The sequence below is a fragment of the Coenobita brevimanus genome, chromosome 101, assembly GCF_032717465.1.
Source record: "Coenobita brevimanus isolate Jiangsu-jjx chromosome 101, ASM3271746v2, whole genome shotgun sequence".
NCBI classification, from domain to species: domain Eukaryota; kingdom Metazoa; phylum Arthropoda; class Malacostraca; order Decapoda; family Coenobitidae; genus Coenobita; species Coenobita brevimanus.
The window spans coordinates 11,389,210-11,412,218 of record NC_137054.1 but is presented as its reverse complement, the minus strand read 5'-3'; the positions used below and the strand labels follow the sequence as shown (position 1 = coordinate 11,412,218).

The 23,009-nt window shown below is 41.8% G+C and overlaps 1 protein-coding gene across 1 annotated transcript in view; it reads right to left on the bottom strand.

Moving 5' to 3' along the window:
• The window catches only part of Mppe (Metallophosphoesterase), a 45,927-nt gene that overhangs the window by 21,489 nt on the left and 1,429 nt on the right, over positions 1-23,009 (bottom strand). The window contains exons 2-4 of the mRNA XM_080284334.1: positions 20,120-20,341; positions 17,769-17,931; positions 5,300-5,437 (exon numbers count right to left, since the gene is read on the bottom strand). Of these exons, the coding sequence (XP_080140460.1) occupies positions 5,300-5,437; positions 17,769-17,931; positions 20,120-20,341 (523 nt within the window). The remainder of the gene's footprint in view (positions 1-5,299; positions 5,438-17,768; positions 17,932-20,119; positions 20,342-23,009) is intronic.

Sequence of the window (23,009 nt, the reverse complement as noted above, 5' to 3'; positions counted from 1 at the left end):
TCAACATGACAAAATCATCTCAATCTACCCCTCCTCATTATAACACTAACACATTCCAGTCCCATCCTTCCTCTCAACTCTTCAATCACAATCCTGGCCCCCAGCCCCCCAGGCCTCGCCTTCCACGACTCACTACACATCCATCTACCCATTGTCATTTCCGTATGCTTAAGGCTATGAATATCCTCTTCCTTCATTGCCCATCTCACTATGATACACCATTACACTTCTAACACATGCCGCAGACAAAGATCCCTTGCCACGAAAAGAGAGCCCTTTCAATGTCAGGAGAGTTAAATGCTTCTTGTATCCTCCAACCACTCCTCACCCTAGCCACAGAGCTAGTTCCAGTCCCACCTTCAGCATGTAACATGTCCCCCACTTAACAAAACTTCTCCACACACTAAAAAGACACTCCAGCAAGATCAATCCTTTCACAACTAATGATCTCTACATGCTCTTCCTGACACACTGCACACACGAATTCAGCATTATTTCACAGCCTACCTCTAATAACACTACATCTTTTGAACACCCATTTATCACAAAACACTGCACAAGGAGGAGTTACTTCCACAACCTTGTGGCAAACTGAACATGGCCACACTCCTGCTGCTTTAGCAGTACTGCCATCAACCCTGGATATCATCACTTTTGTTTTATCTGCATTAACTCTCAAACCCTAGTGCCCCATTCCATCTCTTTACTTTTGTTTTATCTGCATTTACTCTCAAACCCTAGTGCCCTATTCCATCTCTCCATCCATCATCCAATCCTATGTTGCCCCATGAGGAGCGTAAGAGCCCAGGGGCAAATTGGTCCTGACATTTAAGATAAGTGACCAGCCTCACTCATCCCTGAGTGGCATTATGTGAGCAATAAACCCCAACCACCCCTTGGATATAATGTAGAACTACATATTATATAGACAGATAGATAAATAGATAGATAGAAGCAGGGAGTCAGATGATGAGAGGTGTTGTGTCTGCGAGAATCGAGCAGTGCTAAACATGCTTACACACTCTGACGCGAGGAATGCTTGATAGGCACACGACAGCGTCTAGTGGCCATATACACACATACACACAGGCTGCGAGAACTTTCCATCCACGAGGAACACACGTGACACACCCCTGCTACACCAGAATTTGGGAAAGAGAGCTCAGACGGAGATTAGCCACAGAAGAGGCAAGAGAGAAGTAGACAGGCCTCAGAGGAGACAGGTGACGGGAGAAGGGCTTGGCAATTTGAGAGAGAGAGAGACAGATAGCGAGACAGGGAGGTAGCTACCCGGGACTTATACTCGTCCGTGTGAGAGACTTGTTAATATTTCCAAGACAAATAAAAATAGTCCCATACTATTCTTTACCTCTCCTGTCACTACATGACATTTGGTAGCAGCGAACGTATACGAACCTCGTCTACGAATCAACATTAAATTCCTACAAAATATCAAGATTGAAAACAAGAATATCTCTCTCTCAATCAACAACACAACCAGCTCCTGACGCTTCTCTCCATCCAGCCCCCTCCGTCTCCCAGATCATCATGCTCATGCAGAGGTCAAGAGATCACACGACGCCTTGCAAGTAGTTTAACAAAATATTGATACAATATTGCAATTTCTACGACGAATCAGCGAGCTACAACCATCTACAATCAACTACAATTAACAACTCTACGTCATCTGTATAATCTTCTACACGCACCTACAAGAAGCGGCAGTCTTCATCCTACAACGAGTAAATCACAAGAAAAAAGGACCAAGAATACATCAAGAAAGAAAGAAAACAAACAAACAAACAAACGAAAAGTGAGAGACGACTCACAACTCATAACCACCAGACCTCACTCTCCTCTCTCTGCTACATCCACCCAACCCCCACCACTTACGCAGGTGTGAAGAGGTCAAGACACGCAGCAAAACACCAAGTCCATATTCACAACTCGTCTTACTCACCCGTCTTCACTCAAGTTACTCATCGCTACTCATTCACTCACCACAGCTACCAGTGTGGGAAGCCGACGTCACCATGTGCTGAGACGACAACACGCCAATCAACCCGCGAAGGACAACGCTATCACCACGTGCAACACCACTCACACCATTTCCACCACGGTAAAAATTAGTGAGTTACATAGTTACTTCATTTATACAATACACAGTGATAGACAATAAGCTTCTGCACAAACATATAAAACGTGCTGTATAGTTACAGCTTAAATACACATACTTACTTCAGTTATCTGCATAACTCAAACACTAAATAATCACCAACGATAAATATTCTACACTGTATATATTCATTCATTTATTATAACATTTATTTACTGCCAAAGAGTGTTACCATTTATACCTACATAAAATACGTGTCTCATACATACAGCTATACATTATTACATCTACAAAGTAATAAAGAAAATATACCATCACAGTTACTCATTGAGCGATTAAAAGAACTGTATTTAACATTTATTAATTAAAGCTACCTAGTGGAAACATATAAATTAAGTTACAAGGTAAACTAGAAGAAAAAAAAAAAATGGCCAACACAAATGCCGTTAGCAAAGAGTGAACTTCTTCAACACAATCGTGAAGACAATGATTTCCACACAGTGCTGACACACATATTACTCACGATAGGTACAGGTGAACAAGTCAGTGTGTATAGTTAATACTGTATATAGTGTATATATTTTTTTTATAAAATAACAAAATATGGGACTATATAATATCATTTTATAATCTCTGTGCAATATAAACTAAACTTTAAAAAAGTATCCCAAAGAAATTAGCCAGTAATTATGCAACCATGAACAACATGGAAAAAGCGTACACAAGCAAAGAGAAACAAACTATAGAAAATCAATACAAAAAAAAAAAGAAAAAGAAAAAAAAAGAAAGAAAGAAAGAAAGAAAAGTAAGAAAGAAAAAAGAGAAATAGAGTAAGATCACATAACAAACAAATTAAAATAAGTGTAAGTGTTACTACATATGTCAAAATACCACATAAACTACAAACAAAAAAGCAAATTGTTGTCTCCACAAACAAGTGGCATGACACATCATCACTATCATCGACCGCAGCATATGTTAGGACTGCAGTTATTACAATTATGTTACTCCATATTATAATTATGTAACTACAAACAATATGTACCAATTTATGTAACAGTTGCATTAACAAGATGTAACTTTTATGTAACTTTAACTACAATAATGTACTTACAAACGATATGTAACAATTATGTAACGACAAACGATTGCATTATGTTACACTAACTACAATTATGTACCTACAAACGATATGTAACAATTATGTAACGACAAACGATTGCATTATGTTACACTAACTACAATTATGTACCTACAAACGATATGTAACAATTATGTAACGACAAACGATTGCATTATGTTACACTAACTACAATTATGTACCTACAAACGATATGTAACAATTATGTAACGACAAACGATTGCATTATGTTACACTTTGCCAATTATGTAACAGTTGCATTAACAAGATGTAACTTTTAAGTAACTTTAACTACAAATATGTACCTACAAACGATATGTAACAATTATGTAACGACAAAACAGTTGCATTAACAAGATGTAACTTTTATGTAACTTTACCTACAATTATAAGGCCAAGACACTTATATAAGGCCAACACAATTATGCATTAACACAATATTTTGTAACAATTCATAAAATGTTACAATTATGTGGTACCACAATGTTAGTACAATATTATAAGTCATACAATTATAGCACAATTCTGTATTACCAGTATCATCATACAAGTTAGGTGAAATATTAGACATTACTAAAGTGATAACTCAAATATGTAATGTATAACCTAGCAGTATTACCATTGCACAATTATATGCATACGTCTGTTGTACATGCACGTCTTACAAAGTGTTATACAACAACCATTGCATTTATTCAAATATGTATACAACTTGTTTAAAATGTAATATTACTGAATAATCACTATTTACTATGAATAATATATGTATACAATATTCATACAATTATGTTACTTTACAATATTGTATATTTCACTTAATTAGCTTATAAGTTCATTATACTGTAATGTATATGATATGTATTAATATGTTATGACTATTAAATGTCAATGGTATGCCATTTTTGCGCGGCCGAGCAGTATGTAGAACTACATATTATATAGATAGATAGATAAATAGATAGATAGAAGCAGGGAGTCAGATGATGAGAGGTGTTGTGTCTGCGAGAATCGAGCAGTGCTAAACATGCTTACACACTCTGATGCGAGGAATGCTTGATAGGCACACGACAGCGTCTAGTGGCCATATACACACATACACACAGGCTGCGAGAACTTTCCATCCACGAGGAACACACATGACACACCCCTGCTACACCAGAATTTGGGAAAGAGAGCTCAGACGGAGATTAGCCACAGAAGAGGCAAGAGAGAAGTAGACAGGCCTCAGAGGAGACAGGTGACGGGAGAAGGGCTTGGCAATTTGAGAGAGAGAGACAGATAGCGAGACAGGGAGGTAGCTACCCGGGACTTATACTCGTCCGTGTGAGAGACTTGTTAATATTTCCAAGACAAATAAAAATAGTCCCATACTATTCTTTACCTCTCCTGTTACTACATGACAATAAACCTACACAGGCTCAATCCAATTGGAGTGCCTTAATTACCCACTAAACCACCAGGCGCCATAATCTGACTATATGGTTGCCACCCAGCATAGTAAATGGTTTCCTGGTGTACAGGAAATCATTTGGCTTGTCACTCAGTGTAGTCACCCACAGGCAGAAGGAAGAGGAAGGAATGAAGAAAAGAAAGACAGAAGAGGGAGTGCAAGGTCACCCATAGGCAGAAGGAAGAGGAAAGAATAAAGGAAAGAAAGACAGAAGAGGAATGATGGAAGAGAGGAAAGGGCAGACACCCAACGCAGCACTACACTGAGTGAGTTGATGGTAAGCATCCCCACCACTTCCTAAATCTCTCCTCCACCTCCCTTTCATTCTCTGCAATCAACACCAAATCACCAGCATACAACATCTCCCATGGGAGTCTATTTCTGAAGTCAAGTGAGAGGGCTTCAAGCACCATGACAAACAATTAAGGGCTACAGGTACAATTTTCAACCAAATCAATTTGCTCTCCATTCACCAACCCATCACACAGAGAGACACCTTCTCTATCAACAACCATCACTGTAGCTACTCTCAAGTATATTAAGTTTCAGTCACTGACATTCACAAACATTGTTTTAAAAGGGCAACACTTGCCTGTATGAAATCAACAAACTTGAACCGAAGGGTTGTGGTCTGATTGAAGAATGAGAAGAACCTTTGGACCTTGTGGCGAGTGATTGGGTCTGTCCCTTCTCCTCCAATATCATTGTCGCCTGGTACAAAGATTGCGTGCTGGAAATGAATGGCAGATCAACCCTCAGATTACGTTACTTCCCTCGTGCCACAGACCTCAATATTCATGTGAATCTAGTATTTCCACATAATCAGCCAGGGGATTTTTTATTACCACAAAATGACCAGTGCAGTCATTTCTCAGATACCTCCAGAACCTACCAGTACTGTAAATGAAATATATCTGTAGTATGTTGGCTTTACAAAAAAACTTTTTCTAGCAAAAAATGGCTTCTATTTTAGGGCAGAGAGGAGCAGAAGGGAAAATCTCAATAATGTCCAGATGAAGAGAAAGGTGTGTCCACTAAATTATATGAAACACCATTCAAAAATTTTCTTTGGAAAACAAGATATAATTCAAACCGTATCAAGGTAAATCATATCTCTATCTACCTATAACAAGACACCATAATCCAATAAGGGGTGGTAATCTATAGCAAGACACCATAACCCCATAAGGGGCAGTAAACTATAGCATAACACCATAATTCCGTAAGGGGTGGTCTTTTGTCTTTGAATTAATTGTTTCACGGGGAAGGGCACTAACCCTTTCCCAACCCACTTGCTGATATGTAGCGAACACATATGGGTTGGTTATATAGTAACCACTCAGCACTGTAAATGTTTTCCTGGCTTACAGGAAACAGTTTGGCTTGTCATTCAATGCAAAGCCATCTAAAAAGGAAAGAAGAATAAAAAGTGACAGGAAAGATGGGAGAAATACGAAGAGAAAGGGCAGACACAGAGAAAGAGTGATACTGGTGAAAGGAAGAAGTAGGCAGCATTACATAAAGTGAGTGGATGATGGTCGCCATCACCTGCCACCTGCTAATATATCTATCTATCTATCTATAGCCCGACGCCCTAATCCCGCAAAGGGTGGCCGCAGACAAAACGCCTCCAAGTCACTCTGTCACCTACCATTTGACTACCCTCCCCCCAACTCACCCCCCCCTCCCTCATATACCTCTCAACTCCATCCCTCCACCTCATCCTCGGTCTACCCCTCCCTCTCCCTCCCTCCACCTCACCTACATACACCCTCTTAGTCAGTCTTTCATTCTCCATTCTCTCCACATGTCCAAACCACCTCAGTGTATTTCTCCTAATCTTCTCAACCACATCCACATCTACCCCACAACTGTATATATATATACTGTATATCGGCCTTGGTCACCTAATGGCGGCTCTCCATGCTACATGATCTATTGCAGCCTCCCTGTTTAATCCCTTAACCCTGAGGTCACACTTAATGACCTCGTCCCATATCATTTTCAGTCTACCCCTCATAACCCCACCCCCGATATTAACACTTCTCACCTTCCTCACCCAATTATCATCCCCCATCCTCTCCACATGCCCAAACTATCTCAATCTACCTCTCCTCATCACAACACCAATACACTCCAGTCCCATCCTACCTCTCAACTCTTCCATCGTAAACCCAGCCCCCCCAGACCTTGCACGCAGGGACGCATTACATATCCACCTAATCATTGTCATTTCTGTACATCTGAGCCTGCGAATATCCTCCTCCTTTACTGCCCAGGTCTCACTAAAATACAGCATTACACTCCTAACACATGCTGCATACAAAGACCCCTTAGCATGTAGGGAGAGTCCTCTCAATGTCAGGAGAGGCAAGAGCTCCCTGAACTTCTTCCAACCACTTCTCACCCTAGCCACAGAGCTAGCTCCAGCCCCACCTCCAGCACACAACATGTCTCCCAAATAACAAAACTCCTCCACACACTCAAGAGATTCACCAGCAAGTTCAATCCTTTCACGCCTGACAATCTCCACCTGCTCTCCCCGACATGCCGTGTACATAAAATCAGCATTATCTCGCAGTCTACCTCTGATACCACTACATCTCTTGTCTACCCATTTACCACAAACACTGCACAAGATGGAATTACTTCCCACGCCCTTGTGGCAAACTGCACAAGGCCACTCTCCCTCGTCTTGGACAGTACCGCCACCAGCCCTAGATATTATCACTTTTGTTTTATCTGCATGTTAAGCCCTTGTGCCCCATACCATCTCTCCACTTCCTAAACCCTTCCTCTGCCTCCCTTTCGTTCTCTGCAATCAACACCAAATCATCAGCGTACAACACCTCCCACCCGAGTCCGTTTCTGAAGTCACATGAGAGGGCTTCAAGTACCATGATAAACAACATGGGACTCAAAACTGACCCCTGATGCACACCAACATTCACAGAAAACTCATCACTCAAATCTCCATTCATTCTTACCTGGGTGCGAGCACCCACATACATAGCCATGACCACCCTAACCAGCCACTCCTCCAAGCCAAGCTTTCTCATTGCCCACTTCACCACCTCTCTAGGGACTCTGTCAAAGGCCTTTTCCAAATCAACAAAAACAAAATACAGATCCCTTTTCTTACCAATATATTTTTCCTGAAGCTGTCAAACAATGAATATGGCATCAGTGGTCCCCCTACCTGGCATAAACCCAAACTGCATCTCATCAATATTCACTCTTTCTCTTATCATACCTTCTAAAACTCTCTCCATTACCTTCATTATCTGATCTAAGAGCTTTATACCTCTATAATTTCCTCTTTCCAGGGCATCACCCTTCCATTTATACACATTTACAATTACACTCTTCAGCCAATCATCTGGGACAACACTCATAAATAATCATATTTATCAGGTCAGTGACTAACCTCACCCCTATATCTCCTGAGGCCTTCAACATTTCGGCAGTCAACCCAGACACACCTGCTGCCTACCCCACCTTCATCCTGCCTATTGCCTCACTCACAGTAGCAGCATCAATCAAAGGCCAAGGGACAAACATTGGATCTGCTGGCTCCAAACCTTCCCTGTCCCAGTCAAATTCCTCATTCAACAACCGGTTATAATGCTCTCTCCATGCATCTTTAATATCCTCACTGTTCACCACTAACCTTCCTTCATGATTCTTCACACACTGCTCACCTATGATATCCCGATTATCTGTCTTCATCCGATTTGCCACCTTAAATATCATATTTTTCCTTTCCCCATGATTTAAGTTATCAAGTAAAAGTCTCTGTGATTCAGATTTCACCCAGTATACCTCTCTTCTAGCCCTATGCTTGGCAGCCAAGTATTCCTCCTTGCTACCACCCTTCTTCCATTCCTGGAAAAGCCTTCTTTTCTCCTTAATTGCAGCTTCTACACTCTCATCCCACCACCAAGTTACTTTATGTTTTGATGGTCCTCTTGTCCAACCACACATTACATCAGTAACTCTCAAGAGATTGTTCTTGAGGGCTCTGTACTGTTCATTAAAACCTCTGTCTATGGCTCCCTGTTCAGCCACCACTCTCCTCATCTCGCTATAGAAGGCATCCCTTACTACTTGGTTTTCCAGCTTCCATATTTTCCTCCTACGCACATAAGTCCTCTTTTTCATTACTTGTTCTTTAAGCACCATATCACAAATCAATAGTTTGTGCTGCTGCACACACTCCTCACTTCCTATAATTTTAACATTCCCCACTAACCTCCTATCAGCCCTCCTAACCAGAAAATAATCTATCTGACTGCTATTTCCCCCAGACTCATACATAATTAACCTACTCTCTCTTTTCCTAAAATATGTGTTACATACAATCATGTCCGTTGCCTCCCCAAACTCTAGTATCTTTTCCCCTTCTGCATTCATTATACCATACGCACATCCCCCATGTACTCCTTCATAACCTTGTGCCGCTTCACCTACATGACCATTTAAGTTTCCTCCCCAAACCACTATCTCATCATCCCGCATACCACCTACTACACGTATTAAATCATCCCAAAATCTGTCTTTCTCTACTTCATCCAATCCTGCCTGTGGAGCATATGCCAATATAATTGCAGTTATCTTTCTATATATACACATATATGGAGCCTCTGTGGTACAGTGGTACAGTGTGTGTGTTCGTACACTGAAGAACGAGGGTTCGCGCCCCACTAGTGTAATATATATATATATATATATATATACCCAGTATATACACACACACTCAGATATATATACTGTATATACTGTATTCACATATATATATATATACACACTGGTATACCCAGCACACACACACACACACACACACACACACACTATACAATATACAGTAATACCTCGATATACAGTACGATACTCCTAGATACGATACCCCAGCTTAATGATGGGGGTAGAAATAGCACCATACCCTGCCTAACGATGGCCAAACCTTGGTTTAACGTTGGGTTTTTATTTTTTTTACTGATTTTGATGATATTTTAGACTAAAATTGTGTGTTTAGGTTGATTTCTAAACTGTTTTTAGACTTAGATTTATGTATTTTAGCCATAGGTGGGGTGAACATTGTCATTTTGGGGTACAGTTTACTAAGCTTGATTTTTTTCCAGACATATTTGATGATTTTCAGATCTCATTTGTTGGTTTTAGCAAGTTATTTGCAGGTGTCTGGCTTCCATTAGCTTCTTTTACAGCTGTCAGGCTATTTAGACTGGCTTTAAACTTGTTTTGGGGCTCATTTGGGTGGGTTTTGGACTTGGTTGGGGGGGAACCCAAGGCTGAAAAATGCATCCCATTACTTTACATGTTAAATCTACCCCGATATATGATACTCCGCCTAACGATGGGTTTTCACCTAACCAATTGCATCGTTAAACCAGGGTATACCTGTATGTATATATATATATATATATATATATATATATATATATATATACTGTATATATATATAGGCTATATCAGCAGCAGCAGCCATTACAAGTCCACTGCTGAATAAAGGCGTCCCCCAACCTTATCCACGAATTACTTGACTGAGTCAATCTTTGCCACGTTTTTCCCTGCAAATTTCTCTATCTCATTCCTCCACCTCCTGTCTGGCCTTTTTCTGCTACACTTACAATCTCTTGCTGTCCAGTCAGTTAACCTCTTGCTCCATCGATTATCCCTTAGTCTTGCTACATGGCCTGCCCACTTACATTTCTGTTCTTTTATAACTTCTATAATATCTTTGACTTTAGTCTGCTCTCTCACCCAAGCTGATCTTTTCCTGTGTCTTAATGATATTCCCAACACTGACCTTTCCATTGCTCTCTGAGAATGAATTAATTTATTTTCCATCGATTTTGTCAGTTTCCAAGTCTCACAACCATAAGTCATAGCTGGAATTATACATTTGTTATATACTTTTCGTTTCATACAAACTGGCAAGCTATTTTTCATAATGTCCCTATGTTTACCAAAAGTTTTCCATCCAATTGTAATGCGTCTTTTTATTTCGCTATCATTATCTTTCGTTAATTTTAGTAGTTGTCCCAGGTAATTGTACTCCTTGACTTCTTCAAGAATTTCTCCACTTATTCTGATGACGCTCTTTGGTGTCTGAGGATTAAACATTACTTGAGTTTTACTCTGGTTCATCTTTAGCCCTACCTTTAGACTTTCTCTGTTCAGATCATTTATCATTTCTTGCAATGTCTCTGCTGTTTCTGAGATTAGGACAATGTCATCTGCAAATCTGAAATGGTTTGGCTTTTCTCCATCTATGTTCACTTCTTTGTTTTCCCAGTCTAGCTTTCTGAAAATACTTTCTAGGAATGCTGTAAATAACTTTGGTGAAATTGTATCTCCCTGACAAATGCCCTTTTCAATCTTAGTTTTTTCTGAGTCCTTATGTAATTTAACTGTATCATATATATATATATCCATCCATCCATCATCTAATCCTACGTTGCCCCATGAGGAGCGTAGGAGCCCGGGGCTGGGAAAGTTGGTCCTGGCATTTAAGATGAGAGTAACCAGCCTCACTCATCCCTGAGTGGCATTACGTGAGCAATAAACCCCAACCACTCCTTGGATATAAACCTTCACCGGCTCAATCCGACTGGAGCACCTTTATTACCCACTAAACCACCAGGAGCCAAAATTTGGTTATATGGTTACCACCCAGCATAGTAAATGGTTTCCTGGTGTACAGGAAACCATTTGGCTTGTCACTCAGTGTAGAGTCACCCACAGGCAGAAGGAAGAGGAAAGAATGAGGAAAAGAAAGACAGAAGAGGGAGTGTAAAGTTACCCGCAGGCAGAAGAAAGAGGAAAGAATGAAGGAAAGAAAGACAGAAGAGGATGGATGGAAAGAAGGATCGAGGAGAGGAAAGGGCAGACACCCGAGAGCACATATACATTATATATATATATATATATATATATATACAGTATATAACAGACTAATTGGGGCCCATGCCACTTCGAAAAAGTGAAATTCTGATAAATGCGACATCCGGACTTCCCCCTGCAAACCTGGACTTTTTCCGATATGCAGTATCAGACATTAGTCCAGATAGCACCAATGGTTGTTAAACCATTTTCACTACCACTGCAGTACTGTACTGTACTATACATTCACTACAATAGCCAAATGGTATATAATATACTGTATATAACAATACTGTACTGAACACTGATAAAGATGTCTTTTATTTACCTTATTGAGGTGAGTATAGCTGAAGTGGTCAGGCAGTTTGGACTGCATCTGGTTTTATCTGACTTTTTCTGATATGTAAAAATTTAGTCCAGTAGCTCCTCGATTCTGATAAAAGCGAATTCCGGTCCATTGAAGTCCGTTATATCAAGTTTTTACTGTGTACTGTATATATGTATATGTACACACACACACACACATATACAATATATATATATATATATATATATATATATATATATATAATTATCATCCATCCATCATCCAATTTTATATCGCCCCATAAGAAGCGTAGAAGCCAGGGGCAGGGCAAGTTGGTCCTGACATTTAAGATGAGAGTGACTAGCCTCACTCATCCCTGAGTGGCATTATGTGAGCAATAAACCCCAACCACCCCTTAGATATGAACCTACACAGGCTCAATCTGCTTGGAGTACCTCAATTACCCATTAAACCACCAGGCGCCATAAGTTGGTTATATGGTTACCACGTAGCGTAGTACATGGTTTCCTGGTGTACAGGAAACCATTTGGCTTGTCACTCAGTGTAGAGTCACCCATAGGCAGACGGAAGAGGAAAAAATAAAGGAAAAAAAGACAAGAGGGTGTGTAAAGTCACCTGTGGGCAGAAAGAAGAGGAAAGAATGAAGGAACGAAAGACAGAAATGGAAGGAACGAAGAGAGGAAAGGGCAGACACCCAAAGCAGCACTACACTGAGTGAGTGGATGGTGAGCACCCCCACCTACCACCAAAACTGTGTATGTGTGTGTGTATATATATATATATATATATATATATATATATATATATATATATATGTATATATGTATATATTATATATATATACAGTAATCACTCCAATATCCGGATCAATAGAGCCATCGGTAGGTTCGGATATTGGTTTTGTCCGGATCTTGGGCCCCAGCTTATGGACTTGTACTTACGGACCCTAACACAGAGAAACACCTATACAACTCCCTCCGGACATGCATAGCACCTATTTAACACCCAAATCACACCAATAAGGCACATAAATGACTGAAATAAATGCAATAGACACATAAAATGTGGGTTTAGAAGTATGTTCATACATTAATAAACATTCTGGTACTTATGGACTCTAACCGAACCTAACCTAACCGAACCTAACCGAACTCTGAAAAACACATTCCTACTGCACATGCATGAGGTAAGTTTAGTATGGAAAGAAGTACAGTATGACACTTTCTGGTAAGTATAGTATGGGAAAAAATACAATATGAAACATTCTGGTAAATATAGTATGGAAAATAGTACAACATGAAACATTTTGGCTACTTACAGCAAGTCCCTGGCCACCTCGATGAATAACCGCCTCCTCTCGGACTCTGACAGTAAGAACGATTTCCTGAAGCACTTGCACTACACTCTTCCTGAAGTCTTGCACTGAACTTAGTCACTAACACACAGAAGTCCGTTCTTTTCACAGTGTTCACTTTAGTCCAAATAATGTTCCATTAAATTTAAGTGTTGCACATTAACTTTTCCCAAGTTTTTTAAGTTTCCAAAGCCAAAACAAAGAAGGTTAGTTACGTTAAATTTCTTTTCTACTTAGTCTTTTCTCCCAACTTGAAAACCTTAACACAACACACCGTTTTTTTCACTGCACAACACTCAAAATTCCCGTGTGGTCTAGTGGAGAAGTTCTTGCTGTTTATTCACTGTCAGAGCCCGAGAGTATCACTGGCAGGCGTCCAAGGGGTGCATCGGTGGGTAGTGGTGATGGCGTACCGACTACAGAAGACTCTGAAGACAGCCGCAAACTCACGTCGAGCGGTGACTCCACTGTAGCTGATGTGCTGGGCTGTGGCTCGGAGCATGAGGGCCTGTCTTGGGGAGGCAACGGAGTGGAACCAGGGCTTGGCACAGCGGGGGTCACGGGCCTGAAAAAACTGTCAATCGTTGACTGACGCAAGGACCGACGATTCTGGCGATTGATGATGCGCTGCCGGAAAGCACGCACTTCCTCCACGAGTCCCAAGGGCCCCATCTCCCTGTCGCAGTCCGGGTGTTCCAGGTAGTCTAGGACGAACTCTAGATGTTCCCGGAGTGCGCTCAGCTTGGGGATGGCTGGAGTAGTGTCCTGCTGGGCGGAGTCTGCATCATCATCGCCTTCGTCGTCGGAATCTTCAAGTTCGGGACTGACACCAGCAACCGAAGACGCGATCTCGATATCAGACAACGTCTGATACCCAGGATCGCCCTCGTCGTCGTCCAACCACTCACGAACATCGTCCACATCAACATCGTCGCCGTGCGTACGTAGCCGTGCATGGAAGTCATCCACGTCAAACCCTAGGAAATCGTACTCCACATCTGTTCCGAGAAGCAGACGAGACCAACCATTTTCAAGAGTTTTCACAGGGACTTCCTTCCATGCACTAGCCCAGTTGTACAGCGCAGACTTGATGTTGTAGCGGCGAAGGTTTTCCAAAGTCCGCTTGCCTCGAGTGTCACGTCCTTCCCTGCGCTCGTCCTCGTCCTCGAGAACCACCATCACCTCGTCCAGGAACTTCCGACGGTACAGGCGCTTTGTTGCCACGATCACTCCTTGGTCCATTGGTTGAATGAGAGCAGTCGTATTAGGTGGCAGAAACATGCACCTAATACGGCCATTCTCAGCAACCAAGTCCTTGTCGCACGGGTGGGCAGGTGCATTGTCGAGGAGAAGGAGAGCCTTTACCTGGTCGCGAGGAATTCCCAGTGTCTTCGTCTGGTAATGTATGACCTCCTTGACGAAGTGATGGTGAAACCAGTCTTTGAAAATCACAGCTGTGAACCATGCTTTCAAAGAATGGTACCATACGACAGGAAGGACATCCATCACCCCACGAAGGCACCGAGGCTGCTTTGCACGGCCAACAATAACGGGCTTAAGCCGGTGCATGCCGTTAGCATTGGCACAACACAAAGCAGATATCCGTTCCTTAGAAAGCTTGCGGCCAGGTACACGCTTCTCCGTCTCATCGGCGAGAGTGTTCGTTGGCACCGAGCGATAGAATAGGCCAGTTTCGTCAGCGTTATAGACTTGACCGAGAGTGAGGCCCTCCCTGTCGATCAAGCCTTTCACCTTGTGCCGAAACTCGTCCACTCCATCCTCGTTAGCGTCCAATGCTTCGCCATGTGCTTTACGGTTAGTAAGGCCATGTCGCAACTTGAACGCGAAGAGCCAACCCTCGGATGCCTTGAAGTCTAGGGCGTCGTGAAGCCTTGCAAACTTCTCAGCAGCAGCCTTCAGCTCCGTTCCACGTACCATCACACCAGCTGCACGTTGCTGTCGATACCAAATCAACGTGGAGCGGTCGATCTCTGCATACTTGGGAGTAAACATAACCTTCCTCTCCACGTTGCGTTTGCTTCTCGACGAGAAGTCAGCCGTGTACTGCATGAGCTTGTCTCGGGAACGCTTGATATCAAACAAAGTCGACCGGGCCAGGTTGAACTCGCGGAGAATGCGAGAGGAAGACCAACCCGCATCAACCTTCTCCAATATCTCCCGTTTCTTCTCCAGAGTCAACACCACTCTCTTCCTTTTCTCAGGAGGCGGGGCCATCATCACACACACTAAGAGTAGGGCAGAGAGCAGCAGGAGGCCTTGCAGCAAGTACGGCACCACCACAAAAGCGAGCACGTGGGCAGCCATGACGAACAGCGCAGGTCCAGTCGCGGTGAGAGACAGGCGGGAAGTGGGGATGATGCAGCGGCGCTCTATCGGACGTCGGAGGAATGACGAACCAAAACAATGCTCTCACGCGGCGCGCGCGGCAAGTTCAAATTACGGACGGCAAAAAATCGGTTTTTTTTCCAATTTTTTTGGATTTTCGGACCATTTTGGGAATGTTTGATCCCAGGACGATAAGGTTCGGTTAGTGGGGATGTTCGGTTATTGGGCGTCCGGATATTAGAGTGATTACTGTATATATATATGTATATATACAGTGCTCGTCAGAAGTATCGAGCGCCTATGGCCGGGCTCGCAATACTTATGGCCAAAAAAGAATTACCCGTTTTTGGTAGTAAAAATTGAGCCAGAAGTTTGCGGCGCTAGCATGACGTCACGGTAGCCTGAGGCCTTCCTACGCGCTGGTTGGTTCCTGCCTCAGTTGCCTACAGGCTGCCTGAAAGAGAGGAACTCAGCCGCGTCTCCCTCTCTTCTGGCGCCATTTTTTACCAAGTGTCCCGCAGTGTTTTGGCTTTCACCACTTTGTTATGGCACCTACCCGTGAACTATCGAGTGATCTCATATCCCAGATCATTGCTCTAAAGGAGGCAGGCCACCAAACGAAGGAAATTAGTGAATTGGTTGGCGTGGCTCGATCAACAGTGCGTAGGTGGTGCGCGCGGTTTCGAGTGGAAAACAGTGGTGACGTTCCCACAAAGAAACCGCGGTCTGGTAGGCCCAGGAAAACTTCCCCGAGGTCTGTTAATGTTTTAAAACGTGCAGTGGAGTCTAATCCTCATGTGAGTGCAAGGAAAATAAAGGAGAGCAACCCGGAAGTGTTTGGTGAGGTTTCTGTGCGCACAGTGTCTCGAAGGGTCCATGAACTTGGTTACACAAGTCACAGGCCTGTGAGAAAGCCTCTTCTCACTCGGAACCAGTGACTTCGTGGGCTTGCCTTTGCTAACAAATACCTTAACTGGGGTGAGGAGCAATGGTTGTCAGTGTTGTGGTCTGATGAGGCAACGTTTAGTGTTACCTGTAACAGAGGAGCACGTGTGTACCGGCGCAAAGGTAGTGACCCACTTGGCCCACGTTACGTGGAAAGCACAGTTAAACATCCTGATTCACTCATGGTATGGGGTTGTTTTTCTGGTAAAGGTTTGGGGAAGCTTGTTGTGCTTCCTAAGAACTGCAGAGTGAATCATGATGTTTATCAGGAGCTTCTGTGTGATCATTTACCAGAGTCCTTCAAGCTAACCGGTGCACGAGTGTTTCTGCAGGACAGTGCACCTGCTCATAAGGCCAAATTGGTCACCAACTGGCTTCGTGACTGCGAGGTATCATTCATGAAAGACTGGCCAGGAAATAGCTCAGACCTCAACCCGATAGAAAACCTCTGGTACCTCGAAAAGAAGAATCTCCAGGGGAAGGACCTGAGCTCTCTGCCTAAGCTGGAAGCAAACCATTCGTGACTCCTGGGACAAAATACCCCTCCAGCACCTCAGGAACCTCGCCCTTTCACTTCCAAGACGTCTCAGGTACGTGAAGAAGCGTAAAGGATACCCTACGAAGCACTAAAGGTAAATAAAATGCATTATTTATATGTTTTTTCAATGTTGAAAGGTTTGTTTCATACGAGGAACGCAGGGCGCTCCATACTTCTGATGAGCACTGTATATATATATATATATATATATATATATATATATATATACACTCAAACCTCGAATTAAGGGAATAAATTGGGAATGAACTTGTCCCTTACTTGAAAATGTTCATTGTTTTACCACATACAGTATAAAGAAAATCTTATTATGAAGTACAATGATTGTTTCAATTATCTTACTGATTTATATGATTAGGAATATTACTTTACAGGTTCTGTATAAAGAAATCTATTAATGTTTCAACAGCGGACTTTTTGAATGGTCCTGTCCATTTGTGAGGTAAAATGTGAAGTTCCTTAAATCTGAAATCCCTTAAATGGAGGTCCCTTAATTCGAGGTTTGAGTGTATATGTGTGTGTGTGTGTGTGTGTGTGTGTGTGTGTGTGTGTGTGTGTGTGTGTGTGTGTGTGTGTGTGTATACTGTATATCTAAATTATTGTGGAATTCCAACAGATAATTACAGTACCTTCACATAGTCTGGGATATGTAACAGCTGTTTGAAGTGACGGAGAGTTGAATTAAAATCACCATCATTGAAAATACTGCCATCATTAAGAAGGTCGCCAAGAAAAATAACAATGTCTGGTCTTGTCTTCCATAATGCAAGATGAAAACCTCGGCTAACAAATCTGAAATGCAAATATCCCTTTAACTCCCTAACACATACACACATCATTGCTACAACTCCCAATCTGTTTCATTAATAGCCTTTTAGTGTGGAAAAGTGACTGATATCTTCCCCCTCCCCCTTTACAATGCCTGTTTTTCACAAGAAAAAATATGGTACATGTATGCTGGTTCCCTATTTTTAACAGTTCAGTTCTGTGCATTATTGACGAAACTTGCAAATCGTGGAACTCAAACAATATCTTCAAAATTTTATATGGGTTTGAGAGAGGTGCTGTAACTCAACTTTCTTTGTAAAGTTTTGTTAAAGCCCTCCCTGGGATTTAATGATATATTAGTCATAGAACGATGCTGCTAGGTGCCATCAAGAGTTTTTATGATGGTAGTGAGGCATGTGTAAATGGACATCTAAGTGAATGGTTCACAATCAGTGAGGGCATGCAACAAGATTGTGTGATGTCCCCATGGTTGTTCAATGTATACATGGATGAGGTGATGAGAGAAGTAAAAACATGAGTAATGGAGAGAGGGATGACACTGGTAATGAATGGTGATGGATGGAATATCTCAAATTTGTTGTATGCTGATGATGCAGTGCTACTTGGAAGTACCAGACATGAACTTGGCAGACTAGTGCAGAGTTTTATTGATGTCTGTGAGTATCATATCATGAAAGTAAATGTACAAAAGAGTACAGTGATGGTTACTGAGAGAGAAGGTGACTCCCAGAGTGATGTTACAGTGAATGGAGAGCGAATGGAATCGATGAGAGTTCAAATACCTAGATACAGTGACAGAAAAGAGAAAATGTGCAAAAGAAGTGGAAAGTAGAGTGACACAAGGAAGGAAAGTAGCTGGTGCCTGGCCTTGATAAGAAACAGAGGCTTGAGTGTTGCAGATAAGCGAGGCTTACATGAAGGAGTGTTAGTGCCAAATTTAACATATGGATGTGAGAATATGGTGTGGCATGAAAATGAAAAGTCAGGAGTGAGAGCAGTGGAGATGGGACTGCTGAGGAATGTATGTGGAGTACAGAGAGTGGATAGGATACGAAATAATGTGATTCGTGAAAGATGCAGGGCGAGGATGTCTGTGGACACCAGAATCGAAGACAGTGTACAGAGATGGTATGGTCATATAGAGAGAATGGATAACAATAGTGTGGTGAAAATGGTATATCTGAGCGAATCTGAAGGAGGGAGAAGGCGAAGTAGACCAAGGAGAAGGTGGAGGGATATGGTGAATAAGTAGGAATATGATGAATGAGTGTGTGAGGAAGAGAGGTATAAAAGTCGGTAAGGCTACGAGATATTGAGCTGGCTGTATGAATTTTGTGAGAAGAAGCACACAATCAGGGATTTGACACCTGTTTTTAATGTGACAGCATTTGGACTGACTCTACTGGAAGCGTTTATGTAAAGCTACAGAATGTGGCGAAAGTTTTTGGTGTATCAGATAGAGCCAGGATTGTGGGGGCTTGAGCAATGAGTAAATGGGAGAGTGTCTCATTGAACTGGGCAAACTTGGGCTGTCTGGATGTTGCTACTCCTCACCCTGCCCTAGGGTGGGGGGGGGAAGGAGGTCTGGATGATGATGCTTGAAGTGCCCAATTCTATTCCTGTCACACTCTCGTTTTACACTTCTTTTATCTTTCAAGCCATTCTACAATACCTAGTGTGCTTATCTGCATGACAGAGGTGGGGAATGGTAAGGAAGAGGGGGTTGCAACCAGTAAGATACAACATCTGTTGAATGCCTTCATAAGCTGTGGACATAAAATGTGCTTCTGCCTAGGTAAAAATGTAACTTAATTGCTCCTTGCGACTCATTACAGCAACTTGGGAGTTAAATATCAGTATGAAACATGATTCAAGATTTTTGTACCGTACCTTCTTTCTTCCCCCTCTACCCAACTTTTTTTTTTTTTTCTTGTTTAATAAAGTCACATGTTTCCAGCCCTTGGACTTGAGTTGAAGAGTGACACAACTAGAACTAGAAATTCTTGTTTACAGTTATATTCAGCCTTCCTTAAAATATCTACAACAGTACGAGTTGGGTAAAAGTCAAGTATCTGCACGTCAGAATAAAGCTGACAATACAACTGGGTATGACTTAACTATGAAACACTCAGTAAATGGCAACATCCACCTATGGGATTAAAAAACAATCTTGTTTTAAACATAAACAAACCTGTCAGCATCCCACACAGTAACCAAGTTGACTGGAAAGGCAGGCTCAGAATCTGACTGTGAGCTAAGTATCTGTGGGTCTGCAGCAAGAAGAACTCGTACACTCTCTCCCTGGGCGCTCGGAATCACTGGCCAGTTGGCAGCTTGCACGGCGTATGAGAGCCACTCATTTACAACCACCACAGACACCAGCACTATTGTAATGAGCCATTTCTTTGAGACCCTGAAAAGCAGAATGTCATAGAGTTAATGCATATCGTACTGAGATGCAAATTACATGTACTATTATGCAGCACAATGTACAGATATTTACAAATGTACGTTTTTAATTACACCATATACTGAAAGGATATGAGAGAAATGTAGTCCACAAGATATATTCTGGGTACAGACAAAAGATTATCAGGTCATATAACAAAAAATCAAGTGCACAAAAATCTCATACCATCCAGGAACTGAAAACAAACCCATGGTGACTTAACATCAGTCACAACCCAGTACCAGGCATAGTAAAATACTGTTTCTGACTCCTGATGAGAGTTCTGTGGCAAAATTTGTGTACTAAGAAACAAAAGTTCAAATCACCTAGTGCACCAGCTATGGTATTACATATTCTCAAGAATCTTTATTAATATTTTACTACACAGGCAGGGGTCTTTCAAATTTCCTATTGAAATGGGTCTATCAAAGGCTAATTGCTATGCTTCAAGGATTACCAGCTACTAGGCATTATTAAAAATTTACCTCTGAAATATGTAAAGATTTATAACCTATATCACATGCAGTCCAACTTTTCTTCAGTGAAGTTACGACCTGGAACTAAGCTTGCTGCCTAACTCTCCTAATAAACATTTTACTTTTGGTGAGATATTCAAGTGCCTTATGAATGTCAGGTTAGGTTGATTAGGCTGGGTTAGGACAGGTTGGGTTGGATTTAATTTTGGTGTGACAGGTACCAGTACTGGGGCCTTTTAAGGTTAGGCTTAGTGCTAATCCTGATGGTTAAATCACAGGGGTGGAGGAGGGGTTTGAGGGTTAAAGCTCTCATTAGGCTAGGTTGACTAGGTTAGGGTAAGGTAGGTTAGGTCAGGTTAGATAATCAGGTTTCTTGTAGTTTTGACTGGGTTATTTATAGTTTTAAACTCCATACATCTGAGTATGACACACTCATTTGGAGAGACTGTCAGTAAACATGCTGCTGCAGGTGTCCAGGCAACTTCCTTATATATTGTACTTAGTACTCCAGAAGGGTACTAGTATATTTTGTTTATCCTATTCATTTTTGTAGTCTGAAATCAATCAGCAACTATCTGTGTTGCATACTGTAATAAAATTATTTTCCTTACAAATGTGTGCTTGTAAGAAGACACTAGAACAGCTGCACCATGGTGGTAAAAGTTACTGCTGGTAGTTCTCTATGCTAATGTAATGCCACCAAGTGAGCTGGATGACCATCTACTCTTAACTCATAGTCCGTGGCTTGGGGAAATCAACTACCGTACCTCAAATCATAAGTTTCTTCAACTTATTTTTTTAATCGTACAAGCTCCCAGCGAATGTGATGAAGTTCTTTTTAAATTGTTAGCTTAGTACATACCACTGTTTTGCCACTACAGCTTCCCAAAGTTACATGTTTCTCTGTAAGCTGAAAAAATACCCAGCATATATATTTTATTCAGTAATACTGATGACCAGAAATATGAACATCAGGTGGAAGAGGATCCGCTCAACTATATGTATGCAAATTTCCATGTTAATATCTACTGTACTTTAACAATAACAAGTATCAGTAAAAATTATATATACAGTATATGATATAAATAAATAAATAAAAAACTGGATGTACTAGATGTGCAGCAGTGTGGTGTAACTGGTTAGTGCATTGCTCTGGAAAGGCAAAGGTGCAGGTTCAGGTCCTGCCAGTGGAGGCCTAGGATTTTTCTGACCTTGTCAAGTGATCTCCACTCTGTTGCATCAAGTTTAGGTGGTCCTCTGTTAAGATATGTTACACTCAAAGCCAGGTCCTCTCTTGAGAAATAGTACGTTTCAGTAAATGTAATGAGCAAGTGTAACCTAACCTCACATCCCAGCACCATGAAAGGTTAGAATGGGACTGGCTATTTCTGTATGTTACTACAGTACTGAGGTAGCAGTAGTACCCTTCCTTGTGGACAAACTGCATGAGTTTCCATTAATAAATGATGAAAATTTTTAACATGGATTACCCCTAATAATTGTAAACAGTAGTTTATTTATGACATACGGACTGCAGAAATAACATTTATGTTATTAAAGATTACATAATTCATTTATGACACCCAAATTCTGTGGAAATAACTTTCATGTTACTCAAGAGCACGAAACATTACCGTATGTCAGTGTGGCATCCTACACAGGGCAATGGGTTGATTCAGCCCAGAAACTCATTCATCCCCAAACTGCTCTGGTTAGGTTAGGTTAAGATGAATTCTATCTATCTATCTATCTATCCATCTTTTGCCAGACGCCTCAATCCCGTTTGGGGTGGCCACAAACAAATCGCCTCCAAGTCGCCCTGTCCCCCGCCATTTCACTGCCCTTCTCCCAACTCACACCCCCCTCTCTCATATACCTCTCCACCCCATCCCTCCATCTCATCCTCGGCCTCCCCCTCCCTCTTCCCCCCTCCACCTCACTCATATACACTCTCTTCGTCAGTCTTTCACCCTCCATCCTCTCCACATGGCCAAACCACCTCAGTGTGTTCCTCATAACGCTTCCTATCACATCCACATCCACACCACAACGCCCCTTTATATCCTCATTTGTCAGCCTGTCTCTCCACGTGACTCCACAGGCTCCTCTTAAATAACTCATTTCCACTGCTCTCACTCTTGACTTGTGTCCTTCCA